At 42.4% G+C, this 20,286-nt stretch overlaps 1 protein-coding gene across 1 annotated transcript in view; it reads right to left on the bottom strand.

The window, feature by feature from the left end:
• INO80 (INO80 complex ATPase subunit) overlaps positions 1-20,286 on the bottom strand; it is a 102,330-nt gene that overhangs the window by 38,145 nt on the left and 43,899 nt on the right. The window contains exons 24-26 of the mRNA XM_004380644.3: positions 10,263-10,400; positions 4,752-4,977; positions 518-645 (exon numbers count right to left, since the gene is read on the bottom strand). Of these exons, the coding sequence (XP_004380701.1) occupies positions 518-645; positions 4,752-4,977; positions 10,263-10,400 (492 nt within the window). The remainder of the gene's footprint in view (positions 1-517; positions 646-4,751; positions 4,978-10,262; positions 10,401-20,286) is intronic.

A 20,286-nucleotide genomic window follows, 5' to 3' on the forward strand; every position in this document is an offset into this window, starting at 1 on the left:
ATTAGAAGCACCTCCAGAGCTCTGAAACCTCCTGATGCCCAGGCCTCAGTCGAGACCTACTGAAGAAAACTCTCTGGGGACGGGATTAGGCATCAGTATTTTTTAAAACTCCCTGGGTGACTGCGATATGCAGTCAGGTTGAGAACTACTACACTAACTCAGGTTGAAGAGCTCTCCAATTTTTACACAAAAAACCAATGCCCACAATCTTGTTTTCCATATAGATTTCAGAGGATTTTTAAAGAAAATTCCTAGGCGCTGATGTACTTTAAAACTAGGGAATGTCCTCCCCAGTAAAGGAGGAAACTAAGGGGGTGTTCTAATTTGTTGCTATGGGAGACAGAGGTACTTTGCATACTCCCACACCTGCCGGGGCTGCTTCTGCTTCCTTTATAGACTACAATCACAAAGAGGAGTTCTGGGGTTCCCATTAAGCAGGACTGGCATTACAGGGACATCTGATTCCTATAAGTTAAATGTAAAGCTGGACTAGGTCCCCAAGGTCTCTCTCTCCTACCTCCAGCAGGTCTATCATCCTGGTCATCTGGGAGTAGATAAGGACCCTATGTCCTTGAGACTTGAGCCGAGTCAGCAGGACATCAAGGGCATACAGCTTTCCACTGTCAGTGATGAGGCTCTCCTTGCCTGGGGAGAAGAAAAAGGGTGAGGGGGAAACTATTTAATTGAAGCAGCAAAATCACTGACTGCAAAGCTGTATGCAGCCAAAACTGCTACCACCAGGATGCTTGTCAGCATGAGAGCAGGAAAGCGCTCTAGAGGAAGAATGCAAAGCACCATTAAAACCATGTCTCCAGCAGTGTTCTGCGAAGACACATCATGAATGAGGGCAGCGTAGGTTCCCTCCCACCTGACAGCTCCCCATCAGACATCTGCAGCTGAGGCACTGGACAGCGTCCCTGCTCTGCAGCCTCACCTGGCAGATACCAGGTCCATGTTGCTGTTCACACAGTTTCTGCTGTCAGTTCATTCTATCTCCAGATACCTGCTTCTGCGAGTTTTACAGTTACACGGTTTACCCCTGAAAGCAGGAGGGTGTGAAGAAACAAAGGCTGCTCTTGCCAGTCCTTACAGACACTGACACACCGAGGATTGCAAATCAACATAGCCACCCACTTTTTTTTTTTTTTTTAAATAAACCAAAATACCCTTTTCTGGATGATTTCAAGTAGGTGGGCTGGTAGATGTCATTATCCCAAGTTGTAATTCAATAAAGACACCAGGGCTGGTGGCTTTTCAGAAAGCCTGCCTTTGGGTTTCTGTGAAAACAAGCTGCTTTCACTCATTAACTTGTGCTTTCTCCTTCCTCTTCCCAGTTTTTTTTTTTTTTTTTTTTTTTAATTTAAGAATAAAGCATTTCAGCCAGAGATCTTGAAAGAACACTCAACTCACAAATCTTCATCTCTTATCCATTCAGGATCATTCAACTCCCATCATATTCCAGGAAGCAGCTTCCTGTTTGCAGACTGGGTCCATAAACATACCCTGAACAATTGTTGCCATCACAAGGGGAGGAGATGAGGCGTAAGGGGCTATGGGATTTGAGAGGACATGTGGAAGGGACCGTGGGACACAAACGGGGAAGAAAGGACAGGAGTGTCATGTAAACAACCAACAACCAAAAGTGAAAAACAAAATGGCTAAGAGAAACACACTGTCCGTCCTTAGTCTGGGTCTGAATGATGGCTTTTCCTCAGAATTGCAGAGACTTACTGCTGAGAGCAATCCAAGAGTTCTCAACGGTCAATTCGCTGTTCTCGCCACTGTTTGCCAAGTGTACGATTATTGTATAAACTGAACAAGAACGGATGTGCTGATGGCACCATAACAAATCATCAGGCACTCTGTTTCTGTTACAAAGCCACAGATCCTGGATGCTCACTCCTCCAGGCTGTAGCGTGCCTGTTCCCACCTGCGGAACGCTGCCAGGCACATCTCCCCGCTACCCCTCCCCTGATGCTGTGGCACACAGCTTTCTTCAGCCTCTTTGTTTGGTCCTGTTTAGGTTATTGAAATGCTCTTCTTTTTGTTGGTCTCCTTACCAACACAATCAAATGACTGCAGCTGGGACAGAGCTGACTGCTAAGTCCTCTGCCTGGCTCCAGACTAGCAGGCTTGTATAAATCCCAAGTCTGATCAGGCAGCAACGATTTCATAACAACTTCAAGATTTTCTTCTTGTTACAATTATCCTTCTCCTTTAATTGGATTTCCTGGAATTCTCTCATTCTGATAGCTTCTAAACATTCCCCATAGAGCTACCAATCAACTTCAGACAGCAAGTTTCTTTCTTTTCTCATTAAAAGCACAGCAAGGTAAAAAAGAAGCCCATATTATTTTTCAGCCATTGAGTGAGACTGGGCAAACTAAGCTCATCAGATCTCTGCAGCCTGCTTACCTTCTCTCCATTCAGACATACTCCCTCAGCACAAATATTTAATTGTATACAAACCTACCTTCTGTATGTAAAAATATGAATTTTGAGAAGCTTCATCTCAAAATCCAAGATTCAATGATTTTCACACTCTTGCCTCCCAAATTCAAGATAACTAGAATGAACTGATGCTCAGGATTAGGAAGGCTTAGACATGAAGATAGGCATACAACTTATAAGGACAGGGCTCTGATGCGCCTGAAGGAAGCAAGAAGTGATAGCGATTGTTGACCACTTATTGTGCAGGCGGGGGAGGTGAAGGCGGATGGACTTGACTTCTTCGGACTGGTCTTAGCCTAACATTCCTGAAGGAAAGGCCTAAGAAGAAACAGTAGCCTTAGAACACTTCAGCAAATAGGTTTCTCTGAAGGTGCTGGTCTTTTCTGCACCTGCATCCATTACCCAACTTTTCAAGAGCCACCCAGCTGCCTGCACAAGAGCACCTCCTGGTGCTAGCAGGGCGCAGGGCCAGGAGGAGCACAAGTCCCTAGAAATCAGGCTGATTCTGCCGAGTCAAACGTATACCCAGCCCCGTCTTTAAAATAGGAGCTCAAAAAATGTCAAAGTGAACAACCTATCCTACCCTGCCCAACAGGCCATATAATCTCGGTATTTATACTTAGTTAGATACAGGCTCTCACTGTCCACAGTGTAAGATCCTGTTCAGAAACAAAACAAAATGAATGCAGTCCAGAGATATAAAATCAGGGTAGATTAAATATCTCCCTCTTCCAAGCTGGGGGTAGTGCTGAGGGGGGCTATGATGGAACTTTTGAAGGAATGGTACATTCTTCTCCTAATAAAACGTGGAGACTCATTCAAGGTGTTAAGTCCAGGAAATTTTGGTCAGTCTCAAGAACGTAACAGAACCAACACTTCCCAGGGAAACAGAAAATGTGAAAGTATTGAGGAAAGAGAGATAAAATACAGGTTTCAGTGACCCACCCCCCGCGGCCCTGCTCCAGCCAGTCTACAGAGCACAATGGGGTCAGTGAGGAGATGGTCAGTTCTCACAATAAACAGCCAGTAAGGCTGGTGCTTTTTATCGATGCTAAAAGAACTCAGACGCTTCCTGCTATTTAAACAAGGTCCATTTTTCTTTCAAAGAACAGGAAAAGCCACAAGAGATTCCCACAGCGCCAGCAATAAGCCTGCTACTCCTGTACTGGGAACTTAAGAGCCCGAATGGAGAAGGGAGAGAGAAGACATAAGGTGCTATCCAGCTTCTTTCACTCTTGTACCCACCTCCTGCCTGGGCCTCTGCGGTTTCCATGACCTGCTGGATTCAACCCCTCTACTCCCACTAGCCTTCCGTATACATCTGGGTTCCCCTTATATTCAAACAACTTACCTTTATCCATGCTTGTATGTGTTCTAGGTCAGCTGTGAGCCCATATACACTACCACGCTCATTGACCTAAGAAGGCATCTTCCAGTCCAGGCACCCCCAAGGCTACTAACAGGTTGACCTGTAGCCCCTTGACCCTTCACAAAGTTAACAATAAATGGGAAAACCAGGCTGTAAACACTGGAAGCCGGTTATCTCTTAGGAAGAGCGAATTCTCCCTTCTGAACGCTTACCGGAGCTCTAACCTACTTCCACTACACGCCAGTAAGATGGGTACAATCTCAGTGTCAGACTCCGGACAACTGAAACTAACAGTGTTGCCCAAGTGTGTCAGCAGGTGTAAGGAAAGAACATGAGCCTATAAACCATTTCTGTTCAATTTCCTTAAAAGCAGTCTCACTAAAGCAAAGATGAAAACCCAGTTTCCTTCCAACCCTGGACCTTGACCCTAGGGGGTCTGGGAATCTGCTAGCATTTTGGCACAAAACGCTGTTTTTCCTCTCATTATCATTCAGATCTCGAGTGCTTCGTGCAGGACACTGTTTATGCTACTTAAGCTGGGCTTTCTGTAGAGTGACGACATTCTCATTCATTCCAATGGCCATGGCACAAGACAACCTTATGTACTCAACTTGGCCTAAAGCCCTTCTTGGAGGTTTGTTTTTTTTCCCTTTTAAAGAATGGTGTTCCTTTCTCAGCTGTAAGCTCACCAAAGCACAGTATTTAAGCACAAATCTCGAAAACATTTCTCTCTCCACTCAAGTCACAAGTTACTTAAGCATTCTTACCTGTATGTTACCAAATGAGGGTGGGAAAAAAAGGAAAAGGCAAAGGAAGAAGTAGAAACCTCAAGAGCTTTGAATTCCGAGTGTCTGAAATCACCACCTAGAATACCTCATTGGTTCTCCCCCGCCAAGGCTGGGAATATATTCCAAGAAGACAGAGGACTCACCTGGAATCCTGATGAAAGACCAGCCGTTCTGAGGCCTGATGCTCCACAGTCCTCCGGCTGGCTCTGGGAAGAACTGGGAGCGCCGATTTAGCCAGTCTGCAGCCAGTTCAGGGGCCCCATTCAACAAACACTGCCTGGCTGCCAGACTCCCTCCTTCCTTCAGCACGCGCCGCTCGTACTCCGCACTTCGGTCATTGCAGTAAGAATCCAACGGCACCGCGGTGACCTGCCGTGAGAGATACACGTGAGTGGCCCTTTCACATCTTACACATAATAAGCTTTCTGAACCTCAAATTTGAAATCAGACTAATGTGGATAACTCTGAGGCTAGTGGTTTTAAATGACCCTGGTTCTGACAAAGTGAGCTGTCCCTAAAACTGACTCAGTAAGCTTCCCCAGGTGAAAGGCCAATCTCTTATAACACAAACCTGCAAACAAACTAAAGATCCAAAGAGCTGAAGTTTGCAGATGAACTGGGAAACCAGGTTAGGAATAATACTGTTTTATCTATCTACTGATGAGTCGACTGATCGACCAACTGACCGTCCTACCTACTCATGTATCTAATACATCTTTCCACTTGGCCACTTCCCTGCATTTTTGGACACTGCTTCTGGCAAAGATCTATTAGCCATACAGAGGATAGTGATGCCAGAAAAAGAGCTAGTCAGTCATCGTGAAAAAATCTGAAGAGTATTTAGTTTTGAAGCTATCTTCAATGTTTTTGTAGCAAAGCACTTCTTTCTGCTCTTCCTTAACCAGACTGCTGACTGACAAACCTAGTGGGAAGAAAGATTAAAGACCCTTCTTTCTGGCTATAAGCTTGGGGGAGTAGCAGATGTATTTCCTACAAGGGCAGAGTCTACCCACCAATTTTCTCTCACCACAAGGTGCAGCCCAGTAACAGTCAAATGTTGAACACCTCCTGCCCCCCGCAATGGAGTACAGGACTCCTGCCAATTTAGAAACATGGTCTTTATCCTTCTCCGGCTATCTGGGTTTATTTGTACTCTAATAAGTAGCTGTGTTCAGATGGCTGTGAAATCATTTGATAAGGAGCTTGGTGAAGATGACAAGGCTACCTCTCGTTAAAATCTGGAGGCTGTGATTATCTGCCAAGCCCAGGTTGAAAAAATGCTAAAAGTGCATTAGAATGAGTAAATTGCTTAGAAGAACGTTGGAATTAGACCGATAAGGAGAAACTGAGTAAATGGTGCAAGGGCAGAGGTGAGGGAGAAATTAGAGCATAAAACACTGGTAGTACAACTCCTATGTAGGTAGTTCTATTACTTCTTAGGGAAACCCTGGTGGCGCAGTGCTTAAGAGCTCAGCTGCTAACCAAAAGGTCGGCAGCTCAAATCCACCAGGCGCTCCTTGGAAACTCTATGAGGCAGTTCTACTCTGTCCTATAGGGTTGCTATGAGTCGGAATCGACTCAACAGCAACATTTTTTTTTTTTTTTTTATTTCTTAGAAGTCAGGCATTTCAGAAGATCCCTCTATCCTGCTGTTAATTTTTCAATTTTCATACCAATCCATGTTTAAGGCAATGGTTCTCAAGTTTTTATATGCACAAGAACCTCTCTGGGAGTTGGTCAAAAGTGCAAATTTTGTCCAGAAGGTCTAAGGAAGGGCCAATAGGTCTGTATTTTTAACAAGTATCCCAAGACCTCAAGCCACATCTTGAAAAATACTGCCTTGGGGTTTATAAACAGTCAGTCAGCTGTCTATAGAGACTATGGTGTTGCAGATGCTTCTGTTGGGGACAAGATGATACCAAGAACAGAGAAACAGCATCATCCAGCAACAGCCAGAGAACTCACTGCTCTGGGTTGCAGATGACGCTGAATTGGGTTTGCTAGGGAGCAGTGCCATCTATGGCCCATATGCAAAACTACAGAGGGTCACAGCAAACTGGGCTCCTGAAGCTCCAAAACCCAGACAGGCTCACCACAGAAATCAGTTTATCAGACAGTACTTGGGGCAGTTTTAGATAATCTCATACCACCTTTACCCTTTCCACAAGGAGTTTATTCTCTTGCTTCCAAGTTATTTATTATTTCCATTGAAACTTGAACACATGCAAATAAAGACTGAAAAACAGCTGGATAAAAATTGGGTCTCCTCCTGCTATGGTTTATCCTAGTGGTTGCCCTGCAGATCCCGGCCAGAGCAGACACCTTCAACTAGGATGTGAGTCCCAGAATCTCACAATCAACAGCAGCTACGCTTCCATAAAGACAGCTAAAGAACCAGCGGTCTGGACTACTGAAGTATGGCCAGTTCTGTATATCCCAAAGAGCAGGCGCTCTTGCATGAGCAAAGTATATTTAGTCTTTTCTAATGAAAGGCTCATGCTGACCAATTTTACATTCAAAGATAACGGCTTCGATGTATTATTTTTTTTTGTAAAAAAGTAGAACTCATATTGAAATTGTTTATAGACATAAAGACTTTGGACCCGTAGCCTCAGGATCAAAAACCAAAAGCTAGAGACTCAGCGTGAGGAATGGGGAGAAAAGTAACACAGAGAAGAAAGGTCTTCCTGTCTGTGACTCTCTTCTAGGCACTCTCTATACAGTTTTGAAACAAAACAACTTTTTCCAGCTATAAACTTTCACTTGCTTTTCAATGTTCCTTTTGCTGACATCTTTCCAAGTCTAGGGTTGAATACTTGGAGGTCTGCAAGACACATTTCTCAGTGAAATATTTTTTAATGTTTCGATAAGCTTCTTTGGCCAAGAGCCCTGGATCAAGATAGATGCAGGATCATAGAATATCATGCAGTAAGTACGTAAGCAGTGTACTAATGAGGTCCAAAAGCGGGGGAAAGAGTCCACTTCTGCTTAGAATAAATCCTGCTTTTCAAGCCAGCTCTATCCTAAACAGCCTCCACGTGTTCGGCTAACCCCAGTGGCTTTCCTGATTGCTTCAAAGCCGGTGAGATGAAGCATGGCATGACATTCTTCCCTCCTGCAAATGGAAATCCATGCTCCCTTTAGCCCTACGTGAGCTAGCCCCCGCTGCTCGCTTCATTAACCTCCTAAACCCCAGTACCTTCACGGGCTGTCTCCTCAGGCATTCCCTGCGTCCGTCCCAAGGAGACGCGTATTCCTGCCCTAGCTTAGGAAGCGGAACCGCTCCAAGCGCTGCAGTTTTTGCTAAGATGAATTCCCAGGGTCTTAGTTTATTAACCCTATAGAAGCATTTCCTCAGCTAATATGAAAATAGCTCCTATCATTTCTTCCTTAGTGGCACAGTTCCTTCCGAACTGACTGTAAGTTTTCATAGTACATGACAGGGTAATTGTCTTAACTCAAGGCCAAGATTGAGGCTTCAAAGGTAAACAGTTTCTTGATCCCCATCACAGGTAAGTTAGAAAACCAATATAAGATAATGAATTCATCTCATGAAATGCTGCCTTGTTCACACTGCAGGCCTGGTGTGAAAGGTGAGAACTTGTGTGTATGAACTTCTCAGAGATGTTGAAACCTCTTCCGCCTGTCCTCGTAACATGGTATAGTTGCCCCATTTTCACGTTTAACATACACCATGTGAAGAAACTCTAAGACAAACATGGGTAGAGGGGCCAACAGGAAAGGTGGATGTGTGGGAGCAACCCTTCAGCCAAATGACAAAAGCCTTCTCCTGCTCCCTGCCTGCTGTCACACATTAATGGCTATTACGGTCTTCTCCAAGCTCCGGTTTACTGTTCTTTAGGAAAAGCGCAGCTCTAGGCAAGACAGACTCCGGCTCCTTTGAAAACAACAACGAAGAAGTACACTGGGGGTATGCATGTGTGAGTATGCTGGGACAGTGGCGCTGTTCATGAGAGTTGGGAGCTCTGGCTGGTAACAATGGAAAATTTTTATGTCCATAAATGAATTATGGTCTCAGGTAGTTCACTTTTTAGTGGCTCTATAAAACAAGGGGAATCTAAGAAGTAAACGTGTCTTGACAACTCTTACTCAGAGATCGAGACTTCTTATTCGGCCTGTCTGTACACACAGATCAGAGCAAGAGAATGAGAACAAAGTCACACAGGCAGCTACGAAGCTGCAGGCTGCCTTCTACGGAAGCACTCGGCGCTACACGCACCCCAGAAAAAGTGCACTTTCCTGCATCAAGTTCAGCTTCTAAACCAAGAACGCTCTGGGAGAGCAGGACACATTAAAAATCCAAATAATTTCTGGATAGCCAACAGAAACCAAACAAAGCTGACGGTGGCAAAGGAATCAAGTTCACGTAGCACAGGATCAGCAGAAAGAACTCTAGGCAAGTAGGAGTCAATGGGACTCAATACTATTATCCCATTTCCATTTAACATCTTTGTTTAGAGCCGCTCCCAAATTCTGTCCTCTGATAATAAAGTAATAAACCTAATAAAATGCAAGCTAATATAAATAATAATAGAAAAATATCAATAAGGAAGATTCAGAAGGCTCCTTTTGGAATAAAATTATGAAAATGGTAGACCTGCTAGGATGAGTGGAGAAAACAAGATAAAAACATAGGAGGGTGAGAAATATCAGCCTCTTAGAGCCTCCTGGCTAACTGAAAGCTGCCCCTCATGGCGAAAGGAAACCAGACGACAGAAATTTGTTTTGTTTTAACCACAGGCTGGCCACATCTCTATTCTGCCTCTCTCTTCACATACTTCTTCATGGATACAAGGAGCGTGCTTTTGCTTGGCTCTGATCAACAAGGATAGGAAAGGGGGTGGACAATGTAAGCAAAGTCACTAACCCCAGTGTGCCAAGGGAAGCCTCTGCAGTAATGCTGTCAGCAATCACAGACGCACCCTGTTTTGATCTATGGCGCCTTAGGAAGGAGCCAAACAGCTTTTCAAAGCTGAAGCTGCCAAAGAAGATTACTCCCAATCTGCAAACAAGACTAATGAATGCGGAATAAGATGCCAGAGTCACGGTTCAGGTGGGGCATACCTGAGAACCACAGTCCAGGCAGACGTGCTTGGGAAAGCTAGGAAACATCGGACTGAGACGTTTCTTGATGTTGGAGCGTTACGTTTCCTTTTGTTATTTGGAGACTGTACTGAGGCGATAAGGCCAGATCAAATCTCTTCCTCAATCTGGCTCCCTTCTATGAAAAACCCTCAAAAACCTCAATGTGGATGACAAACAGCTCCCCCTCCTTTTGAAATATTCCACTGCCCCTGACTTGGCTGCTGGGTGATAATCAACCTGACAGATGGCTTGTCTGCATTGTAGTGTAGAGACCCTGACTAAATGAGAGGAACTAGACGGGAGAAACGTGGCAGGGAAAGAAGCCACTCACATCCACCACACAACTATTCTCCAACAAACGTAAAGGAACAAGTGTTGTCTTGGGAAGGCCAAGACTGTAGATGTTCTCCTTTTTAAGTACTGAGGGTTTACATACTTCTCAGGGTCCAAATAGCTTAATACAGTTCTGTTTACGAAACGGATCCCTTGAAAATTGGTTTATTTCTTTAAATACTATCTACTTTGATCTTCCCTCCCACGGCACTTACCCGTGGGCTGGCCACACACAAAAAAGACGGCAGCTCAGTGAGCAGGCAGCAACGAAGCGAGGCGGCAGCTCTCCGCTGGTGGATGACCTGGTCTGAGTAGCCACTCACTGCCGTACAGTGGCTGCTGAAAACAAGGGACTGCAAAACAGAAACACGAGTTAATGCCATCGACAATTAGATCTGAAGGATGCAAAACGGACGAATGCCACGTATTAAACACCTGACTTAAAGACTTTTTTCCTATAATTGTGAATACTATTATTTCCAACAAATAATTAACCACTAATTAGAACCAGTATATAATATAGTCAAGGCCCATGGCAATTTCAAAATGTGGTTTTATTAATGTACTTGAAGCAAGTGTCATTTCTACTCTACCTTTTTATGAAAGAGATACTGATAATTATAAATACGCACACCAAAACTTTCATTAGACAAAACTGTGTGTGTGTGTGTGTATGTGAGGGAAATTCTGGTTCACTTATGGTTTACTGCAGATGTAATCTCATGTCTTCAGTTAAAAACAATGACCAATGACCAACAACATTTCGTTCTTCAATTTTCTTTAAAGCAGATCTATTCTGCATCACGTGTGTGTACCAACATAGTACAATACAGTTTTAGCAAGGTTACTCTTCTAGTTTATTGTGGGCATCAATACAAGCGGTCAGGAAGAGAAAACAAAATCATTAGTTCCTCTACCTGACTACCATTTTAAAAATATAAATTCTTCATTTATATTACTGTGTCAAAAATACATAGTAATAGACTTCACAGTTGGTGTTCAAAGATTCAGCTTACAGCCATTCATCTGAAAGATTTTATATCTGGAATGTTCACGTACAAAGAATTCCTCTGTGGATCAGGGTGTTTCTGTATCAGAGATGCAGAAGTTCTTCTTCAGGGCCGTGTTAGACATTTTACCCCTGTATATTCTATTTCCCTTTCAAGTGTTCCCTAATTTTACCTTTGGATCTTCATTCTTGATTACCTCACTTATTTGTTTTACTGGTTTCTCAAATAAAGCAGGTTGATCTATGCAAGAAGATGACACACAAGGCAGTCTAACTCGTACATTCTTGTAAGGTCAAGAAAACAAACTGCAATATCAGAACATAACCAGGACCTTCTGCAGGAGAAGAAGTTATGATTCTGGTACCCAGAGCTTCCAGAACCAAACCTCTTCAAGATTTCTTTGCTCAACACATTATCCCGCTCCACTCATCCCGGACTGTTTTACATTGGGTTTCAATCTTTCCCTGAAGTAAATGGGTTCTTCAGGATCAAAGTTTAAGAGAAGGCATCTCCAATTGTCTAGTAGGACATTTATAACATTATCTGCTTCCATGAAGCAATCAGCATCTTCTAAATAATAGTCACGAAAAAACGGAAAGGCTTTAACTGTTTTCCAGTATAGCTGGGTTCTGTCTTCACTGGTTTCTAACCCCATAGTATGGGAGTCTTTAGGAAACTTTGTTACAATGCTGGGCCCATGTCTTTGATGTGTTTGGTTTCTTTTTCTAGATGCTGAGGCCCATCTTACCCAGAAAAGAATTTTAACCCGAGTTTTTCAGCAACATTGCGTGTTCTCATCTTCATACTGGTTGGCACCTACTTTAAGTTCATCTGTCCCTCTATCTTTATGTCCATTGTTATCTGAGTGCTCAGTATGAGGATCATTATGAAGATTATTAGGCTGGTGTCATCCTGCTCTTCAAATACTGAATAGCTAGGAAAGTTACCAAAAAAAAAAAAAAAAAAAAAAAAACACAACAACAAAAAAGTCCTATTGCTGATCCACAAATAAAGGTAAAAATTTTAGCTAAATTTTTTGTTTCCCAAAAGTACATTTCTGAGATCAGCAGTGGCTCCTCTTGCCCCTCCTGTGAGTAGGGAGAGGAGACAACACAAATCTGGCAGCCGGTGCTCCTCTCAGCCAGCTGCAGACTCAGTTAAGTCCTGCTAGCTGAGCTGGGGAATCCACTGCCACCCAGACCACGGCTGAGCAGGGGGCTGCAGGAGCAGCAGTAACTGATGAAAAGGCTTTTAAATTCTTTACTGACTTGTAAAGAGCAGAACCTAAATAATGCCTGCGAGAAATCTCTTCAAGTCATCCTCATTTTGAGTATTCTGAAATTGCAAAATTCAGCAGAAGACTGCTTCTTACTTCATCCTGAGAGTATAAAGATAGAAGATGAAAGAATCAACATTTCCTTCAATTATTCTCTTCAACACTGTAGTCATCACTAAGAAAGGGGTATAAAAGTCACTGTAGGAAGTCCTCTTATGTTATTTGTGACAGTATGTGATTTGTGATTCTTGTTAGGTGCTGTTGAGTCAGTTCTGACTCATGGCAACCCTACGTACAATAGAATGAAACACTGCTTGGTCCTGCGCCATCCTCACAATTGTTGCTATGTTTGAGCCCATTGTTGCAGCTGCTATGTCAATCCATCTCGTTGAGGGTCTTCCTTTTTCTCACTGACCCTCTACTTTACCAAGCATGATGTCCTTCTCCAGGGGCTGGTACCTCCATATAACATGTCCAAAGCAGATGAGATGAAGTCTTGCCATCCTTGCCGCTAAGGAGCATCCTGGCTGTACTTCTTCCAAGACAGATTTGTTTGTTCTTCTGGAAGTCCACGGTATATTCAATATTCTTCGCCAACACCACAATGCAAAGGCATCAATTCTTCTTCGGTCTTCCTTATTCATTGTCCAGCTTTCACAGGCATGTGAAGCGAATGAAAGTACCATGGCTTGAGTCAGGTGCATCTTAGTCCTCAAGGTGACGTCTTTGCTTTTTAACACTTTAATGGGGTGTTTTGCAGCAGATTTGCCCAATGCAATATGTTGTTTGATTTCCTGACTGCTGCTTCCATGGGTGTTGACTGTGGATCCAAGTAAAATGAAATTCTTGACAACTTCAGTATTTTCTCCATTTATCATGATGTTGCTTACTGGTCCAGGTATGAAGATTTTTGTTTTATGTTGAGGTGTAATCCATAGTGAAGGCTGCAGTCTTTGATCTTCATCAGTAAGTGCTTCAAGTCCTCTTCACTTTCAGTAACAAGGTTGTATCATCTGCATTTCGCAGGTTGTTAACGACTCTTCCTCCAATCTTGATGCCTTGTTCTTCTTCATACAGGCCCGCTTCTTGGATTATTTGCTCAGTATACAGATTGTGATATCCTTCTGGAGAAAGTCTGCCTATTGATAATTCTATTTGGTTAATAGGTTTTTTATATAAACTAGGTTAAGACTGAGTTCTCAATGGAAGTCAAGGTGATTTGTAGCTTTCTGAATTCCAGATTAAAAAAATAATAATTCACTAGTTCAAAATGCTCAACATACTGCCTTAGCTTTAGAAAAACTCTGACTACCCCCAGAACATTTTATTCAATAAACACCTTTCTAGATTTTCTTTTAACACTGGTTCCACCAAATCTTCCTTAGTACAGGTGGTCCTTGGAAATCTAGCTTTACGTGACAAAATGAGCTGTTAGACATTGCTAGATCCAGAAAACTTTAATGTTTGAAACAGAAGAAGACAGAGGACACGCTAAACCCCACTGTGTAGGATGCTTGGGGGTAGGAATAGAGAAGAAAGTTCATTGCTTCTTCAGTTTGTTTTGGCCAAAACCAAATTAGAAAAACAGAAACAGAATATTACACCGCGGGTGGTGTGACTGGGTTATAATGCAGTCACAGCTTTTGCTATGCTGCTGTCCCTTTCTCATGCTCTTGAATGTCTCAATACCCTGTAGGCACTGGCAGCTGTGTGTGTCTTGCTGCCAATACTACAATGTGCACATAGTAGCAAAGTTAGCTTTTTGTAAATAGTCTTTTGGCACCATGTAAAGGTCTCAAGTGAAAATAAGTAGGCCAGGATGTCAGACCCCACAGCTGCACACTCTTTGCCACAGTATAGCACAGAAAACACACCCCTGTTTTCCCCTCAGATACTGGGCCCATGCTTTGTTCTCCATGTCTTGTTTAAAATTAAAAAAAAATACTTATGTTAATATTAGGTCTTCATCATTTAGAAACTCATTTTCAGCTTCTGTTCTTAAGGAACATGTCAAACTTAGATACAGAGTAAAGGTCTCACTTTAAATGAAAGGCAGCAGTGTTTACAGATCAAATGTCAGACTACACGAATTCTATTTTCACAGATATTTTAAGTGACCAAACAAAAAGGAGGAAAATAAAATACAGAAAAACCCTGAACACAATGGCTTCCCAGAGCTTTCCACAAGGGGCGTTGGCAGCTCTCACGATCTCAGGAAATGATGATAGATACAGATACTGTAGCTGAAAATTAACACTTAGCGGAAGAGTTTTCAAAAACTTCCTGTTTGGGGATTCTTTATCAATAGCCAGTTAATAGGGAATAATGTTTAAAGTTTAAATACACACCACTTTTTTAAAGAATAATTCTTTAAGTTTAGAGCCTACTGTATATTTTGAATTGCAAAATCCGAAATGTCTTCAATTTCTGAGCTACTTGACTCACTGGAGTTGTAGAATATCTAAAGCTTTCAACATATATCATGCCTAAGTAGACCATTACCATGACAACAGCTTCACTGCTGAGCCCTGGTAGTGCAGTGGTTCAGAGCTCGGCTGCTAACAGAGCTACTCCTTGAAAAACCCTATGGGGCAGTTCTATCCTGTCCTATAGGGTCAGTATGGGTCGGAACTGACTCGACGGCAACAGGTTTGGTTTTTTTTTAAACTAGGAGCTGGAATCAATACTGGTGCTCTGTTTCTGCAACCATCAATTTTAACGTGACATTTAATTGGATATAGTCTAAAATCTGTTCTGTCCCCAGGACAGATGACTAAGTGGCATATGGAACTAAAGGTTCTGGTTTTTGTCTGTATTCTTAACAACAACAACGAAAGATTAAGGTTCCCACGTGAGACTCGCACTCCTCACTCCACGGCAGCAGGATGAGAAAGGACTTCTGGCCAGAGCAGCCTGGGGAGGAGGGTGAGGTAGCAGTGGGTAAGAATGAATTTATGAAGGTTCTGAGCTAAATACATATTCCTTCCTGAAATTTTCCCCAGTAAAACAGGGTAGAACACAATGAAATTTAAGTGGAACATAGTGAACCAAGCTGTCTTTTATTACACAAGAATCACAAGATACGGAAATTATCAGAAAAGCATTCACGCTAAGTAAGAGATCTTAAAAAAGATCCTAAACTTTGATTAAAACGTCCATAAGTGTCAACTGATTTGTGCCCTTAGTCTGTTCCTTGATGTTTATGTACATCCCGAAGCTAGGAATATGAGAATGTTACTTCCTTGAACTCTGTATTATAGAATTCTATAACACAGAATTCAAATTTGACATTTACTGTAGGGTGAGAGCAAGGGTTTTATAGCTACAACGGGAAAAAAAGAACTTCTCGCTGTCCAGATACATTCATATCTATGAGGGCATGGGGGGATTGGATTAGATGGCTGAATATAGCTCAGGTAGTATGGGATCTGAAATTGCTTGCCAAGAACAAGAAGACAACAAGTAGCTAAGCCAACACTCATTATTTGTCTCCTCGGAGAAATTAAGAACAAGCTATATTTAGGATACTGGCTGCTGGCACAATACCTACTATTCTTTTTTAAAAAAATTTTACTGTGGCAAAAATATGTAACAAAAAGTTCGGCATTTTAACCACTTTTTACGTGACATTAATTACATAACCCCAAACAGAAACTGAGTACCCGCTTCAGCAATAACTCCTGTTCCCTCCTCCCTTCTACCCCTGATAACCACTAATTAACTTCTGTCTCTATGCATTTGCCTAATGTAGATATTCCATATAAGCGGTATCATACAATATTTGTCCTTTTGTGTCTGACTTACTTCACTCATCCAAATGTTTTTAAGGTTCATCCATGCCATACCACGTACCAGAATTTTATTTGCCTTTATAGCTGATTAATATTCCATGGATGAATACAGCACAATTTGCTTATCCATTCATTTGTTGGTGGATACTTGGGTTGTTTCCACCTTTTGGCAATTTTGAATAATGCGGCAATGAACACTAGTGTACAAGTATCTGTTTGAGTCCAATACCTATTATTCTTTATAAAACAAATAAAGGCACAGAAGGGAACAGAAGGAAGGATTTTCAGCCTAAGAGAACAAAGTTGAATATGGGAAAATTAATTCATAGCTAATGTGGTTAACTTATTTGCCTTTCCATATAAACTGGTTTGTCAATATCCACAAAATAACTTGCTGGGATTTTGACTGGGATTACTCTGAATCTACAGATCAAGTTAGGAAGAAATGACATCTTAATAATATTAAATCTGCCTATCCATGAACACAGAATATTTTTCGATTTATTTAGATCTTTGATTTCTTTCAACAGTCTAATTGTTTTTCTCATACAGATCTTGCCCATATTTTATTAGATATTACCTAAGTACTTAAAAAATTTTTCATGCTAAGGTAAATGGTGTGTTTTTAATTTCAAAATCTAATTGTTCACTGCAGGTATCTAGGAAAGCAATTGACTTTTGTAGATTAACCTTGTGTCCTGCAACTTTGTTATGATCACTTACTAGTGTCAGGATTTTTTTTTTCCTCAATTCTTAGGGATTTTTTTTACACAGACAATCATATCATCTGGGAAGATACTGTTTGAATTTTATGAGAGATACAATCTTGACACTCCCTTCAAATTTTAGGTTGTTCTTTTCTCTCAGGCCTACATGTCTGAGAATAAGCTCAAACTTTAAAGACTGATCTGGGACATGAAATCTGGGTTCAACTTACATGTTCTTGCATCAAAACCTTAAAACATAATTTGTGTTCATTTTGCATATTAAAATAAGGCTACTCCACCTCCTAGTACTACAAAAGAAAGAAGAACAAAGAGCTGGAGAAACTGTCTCTTCTGCATTGTATTTACAAATAACCAAAGTTACATAATTAGAGCTAAGCTGCCAGATCAGATGAAGACGCAAGATACAGAACACAGCTTGCAATGAAACAAATCTTGCTCACAAAAAGCTTGTGAGCAGTGAGTCCCTGTTGAAGATGAAAGCCAGATATTACACTGTAGTTTTTCCCCAGCTGACATTTGCTGAGGCTAATAAAACTGTGAACAGAAACAGTGACACTGAGAGCAGGAAGAGAGATTCCAAAATCCTTTCCAGTTTAAGAACTTCCATGATGCCATAGTCAAAGCCCATTTACAACCTACGCCAAAATTTCAGAACAGAGAATACCAAAACATTCTTTATAATTAAATAGCTAATATGATGGCATCAGACTGACAGAAAGGGAACGCAGTGGTTTTAAGATAGGTCCACAAATTCTTTGATACTCCCTCCTTCAAAAGGTGTAGCCTAAATTCCCCTCCTTTTGAGTGTGGGCTGGGCTTGTTGTGCTTGTGTGCCATCAAGTTGATTCTGACTCACAGTCACCCTACAGGATGACAGAACAGAACTGCCCCACAGGGTTTCCTAGGCTGTAATCTTTATGGGAGCAGACAGCCAGGTCTTTTCTCCCGCAGAGCCGCTGGTCATAAAAGGCACTGTGGCTTCCTCCCTGTGCTCTCTCTTAGCTCACTCACTCTGGGAAAAGCCAGCTGCCAAGCCGCAAGGACACTCAAGCAGCCCTATGAAGAAGTCCATGTAGTAAGGCACCAAGGCCTCCTGCAGAAGCCAGCCCGAACTTGTCAGGCATGGAAGTGAGCTACTTGGGAAGCAGATCTTACAGCCCCAGCGAAGCTTTCAGATAACTGCAACCCTAGCTGGTATCTTGACTGCAACTGTCCAGAATAGTGTCACTGCCCTAAAAATCCCCTGTACTTCACTTATTCCTCCTTCACTACCTTCCCCAGAACCTCTGACGTTGTTACTCTCTACAGTTTTGTCTTTCCCAAACGTCGTATGTTATTGTTAGGGGCCGTCAAGTCAAATTTGACTCATAGCGACCCCCTGTGACAGAGTAGAGCTGCCCCGCAGGGTTTTCTAGGCTGCAATTCTTACAGAAGCAGATTGCCAGGTCTTTCTCCCATGGAGCTGCTGGGCGGGTTCAAACCGCCAACCTTTTCAGATAGCAGCTGAGAGCTTAACTGTTGCGCCACCAGGGCTCCTTCTAGAATGTCATATAGCTGGACTACATAGTAATATAGGAGCCCTGGTGGCACAGTAGTTAAGAGTTCAGCTGCTAACCAGAAGGTTGGCAGTTCCAACGCACAAGTCCTTGGAAACCCTATGGGGCAGTTTTACTCTGACCTACAGGGTCGCTGAGCTGGAATCGACTCGACAGCAACAGGTTTGGTGTTTTTTTTTTTAAATATAGTATGCAGGTTTTCAGACTGGCTTCTTTCACTTAGCAATGTGCATTTAAGGTTCCGCCGTGCTTGTTGTGTGCGTTGACAATACAGGGGAAACTAGCACAACTTGTACAAGGAAAGGTCATGGAAGCCCCATAGACACATCCAAACTCCCTGAGGGACTGAACTGCTGGGCGGAGGGCTGTGGGGACCATGGTCTCAGGGAACATCTAGTTCAACTGGCGTAACAGTTTATAAAGACAATGTTCTACATTCTACCTTGGTGAGTAGTGTCTGGGGTCTTAAAAGCCTGTGAGCGGCCATCTAAGATACTCCGCTGGTCTCATCCCTTCGGGAGCAAGGGAGAATGAAGAGAACAGGATACAAGGAAAAGATTAGTCCAAAGGACTAATGGACCACAGCTACCAAGGCCTCCACCAGACTGAGTCCAGTACAGCTAGATGGTGCCTGGCTACCACCGCTGACTGCTCTGACCAGGATCACAACAGAGGGTTCTGGACAGAGCTGGAGAAGGATGTAGAGCAGAATTCTAACTCACAAAAAAACACCAGATTTACTGGCCTAAAAGAGACTGGAGAAACCCCGAGAGTAGGGCCCCAGACACCCTTTTAGCTCAGTGGTGAAGTCACCTCCGAGGTTCACCGTTCAGCCTGGGAGTGGACAGCCCTGTAAAACCAAATGGGACTAATGAGGTACAGTAGTCCAGTGACAAGGGCCAGAAGGCAGAAGGGGACAAGGAAGCTGGTGATGGGGAACCCAAGGTTGAGTAAGGATATTGTTGACATGTTGTGAGATTGTTAACCATTGTCATAGGGCAACATGTGTAGTTAACTGCTAAATGAGAAACTGTTTTGTTCTGTAAGCCTTCATCTTAAGTGAGAACAGCAGCACAACTGGAAGAGCGCAGTCAATGTCACTGAACTGTGCATGTAGAAATTTCTGAAATGGTGTATTTGGCTATGTGTACTTTCACCAAAACAAAAGGTTGAGAAGTTAGAGGGTTGACATGTTGTGGGGTTGTTAACCAATGTCATAAAACAATATGTGTACTACTGTTTCATGAGAAACTATTTGTTCTGTAAGCCTTCACCTGAAGTACAATAAAAAAAAAGGCAAAAAAAAAAAAAAAAAAAAAAAAAATGAGCACCACACCACCTCTAACCATTGTGCCAAGATCGCATTCTACCACTTGAGAGTCATTCAGTCAACAAGCTCTTCTGATAGACAAGCTCTACCCACTCAATTCCATTTGTCCATGGGGATCAACCAACTGAAAACTGCTTGAGAATTCTGATTTGAACGGCAGCTGTATGAAGAAGAAAAAGGAGTACTCTCTCCAGCAAACACTGCATCCTTCCCCAGGTTCTCCCCACTGTCACCATTTCCATATTTAACTGAGTGTCTCTTACTGTCCAGATCAGTAGTTTCCAAAGTAAGCATATGCATGCTTCATAATGTAAATAATATTAATGTTAGTAGATATGCATAATATATATGTATAAATTACATATATATATATATAAATAATATAATTGTAACTGTTACTTCCCTAATAAACCCCATAATTGTGAGTACTGACTGTGAGGTTCTGTGTAACCACTGCAACGAATTAGCAAACTCAGCAGAGCAGTAGAGAGTGCCATGGGAGGGACGGTTGGGGTCTGAATTGGTAAAGATGACGGAAGAGAGAAGGC

This window comes from Trichechus manatus, unplaced genomic scaffold (assembly GCF_000243295.1).
Source record: "Trichechus manatus latirostris isolate Lorelei unplaced genomic scaffold, TriManLat1.0 scaffold00076, whole genome shotgun sequence".
NCBI lineage: Eukaryota > Metazoa > Chordata > Mammalia > Sirenia > Trichechidae > Trichechus > Trichechus manatus.